Source organism: Malurus melanocephalus, unplaced genomic scaffold, assembly GCF_030028575.1.
Source record: "Malurus melanocephalus ecotype Western Australia unplaced genomic scaffold, MMel_1.1 scaffold_9735, whole genome shotgun sequence".
Classification (NCBI taxonomy): Eukaryota; Metazoa; Chordata; class Aves; order Passeriformes; family Maluridae; genus Malurus; species Malurus melanocephalus.
In genome coordinates this window covers 1-1,100 of record NW_026632965.1, presented here as the reverse complement: position 1 = coordinate 1,100, position 1,100 = coordinate 1, and the positions used below count along the sequence as shown (strand labels likewise).

At 66.2% G+C, this 1,100-nt stretch overlaps 1 protein-coding gene across 1 annotated transcript; it reads right to left on the bottom strand.

Moving 5' to 3' along the window:
- Positions 1 to 8: 8 nt before the first annotated feature.
- Positions 9 to 701, bottom strand: LOC130588681 (proline-rich protein HaeIII subfamily 1-like; the record flags this gene model as incomplete). Its single annotated transcript, XM_057389574.1, has 1 exon — positions 9 to 701. A coding segment is annotated over exon 1 (693 nt), but the record flags the coding sequence as incomplete, so codon positions are not given.
- Between the last annotated feature and the right edge of the window lie 399 nt (positions 702 to 1,100).

The following is a 1,100-nucleotide window of genomic DNA, read 5'->3' as shown; positions in this document are numbered from 1 at the left end:
ATACCTACAGGCGTGTGTGTGCGCAGCTGGACTGGTTTCCCCGCAGGATTCCCGGTGTCTGTGTCACCCATGGCCGGTTTCCCCGCAGGATTCCCGGTGTCCGTGCCATCCCGGGTGGGTTTCTCCTCAGGATTCCCGGTATCTGTACCACCCATAGCCGGTTTCCCTTCAGGATTCCCGGTGTCCGTGCCACCCCGGGCCGTTTTCCCCTCAGGATTCCCGGTGTCCGTGCAAACCCGGGCAGGGTTCCCCTCAGGATTCCCCGTGTCTGTGCCACCCATGACCGGTTTCCCCTCAGGATTCCCGGTGTCTGTGCCACCCATGGCCGGTTTCCCCTCAGGATTCCCGGTGTCTGTGCCACCCATGGCCGGTTTCCCCTCAGGATTCCCGGTGTCCGTGCCACCCATAGCCGGTTTCCCCTCAGGATTCCCGGTGTCTGTACCACCCATGGCCGGTTTCCCCGCAGGATTCCCGGTGTCTGTGCCACCCCGGCCGGGTTCCCCCTCAGGATTCACGGTGTCCATGCCATCCCGGGCCGGTTTCCCCTCAGGATTCCCGGTGTCTGTGCCACCCATGGCCGGTTTCCCCTCAGGATTCCCGGTGTCTGTGCCCCCTATGGCCGGTTTCCCCTCAGGATTCCCGGTGTCCGTGCGACCCATGGCCCGTTTCCCCTCAGGATTCCCGGTGTCTGTGCCACCCATAGCCGGTTTCCCCTCACGGTCCCCGGCATGTCCGTGCTATCCCGGCAGGTTTCCCCCTCAGGATTCCCGATGTCCGTGCAAACCCGGGCAGGGTTCCCCTCAGGATTCCCCGTGTCTGTGCCACCCCGGCCGGGTTCCCCCTCAGGATTCACGGTGTCCGTGCCACCCCGGGCGGGCTCCCCGTCAGGATTCTCTTTGTCTGTGCCACCCATAGCCGGTTTCCCCTCAGGATTCCCGGTGTCTGTGCCACCCCGGCCGGTTTCCCCTCACGGTCCCCGGCACGTCCATGCTACCCCGGCCCCCTTTCCCCTCAGTCCCCCGCCCCTCCCTGCCGCCCTTCCCGCCGGACCGCCCTCCCCGTCACGTGCCGGGAGCGCGCTCCGGGTGCACGATGATGGT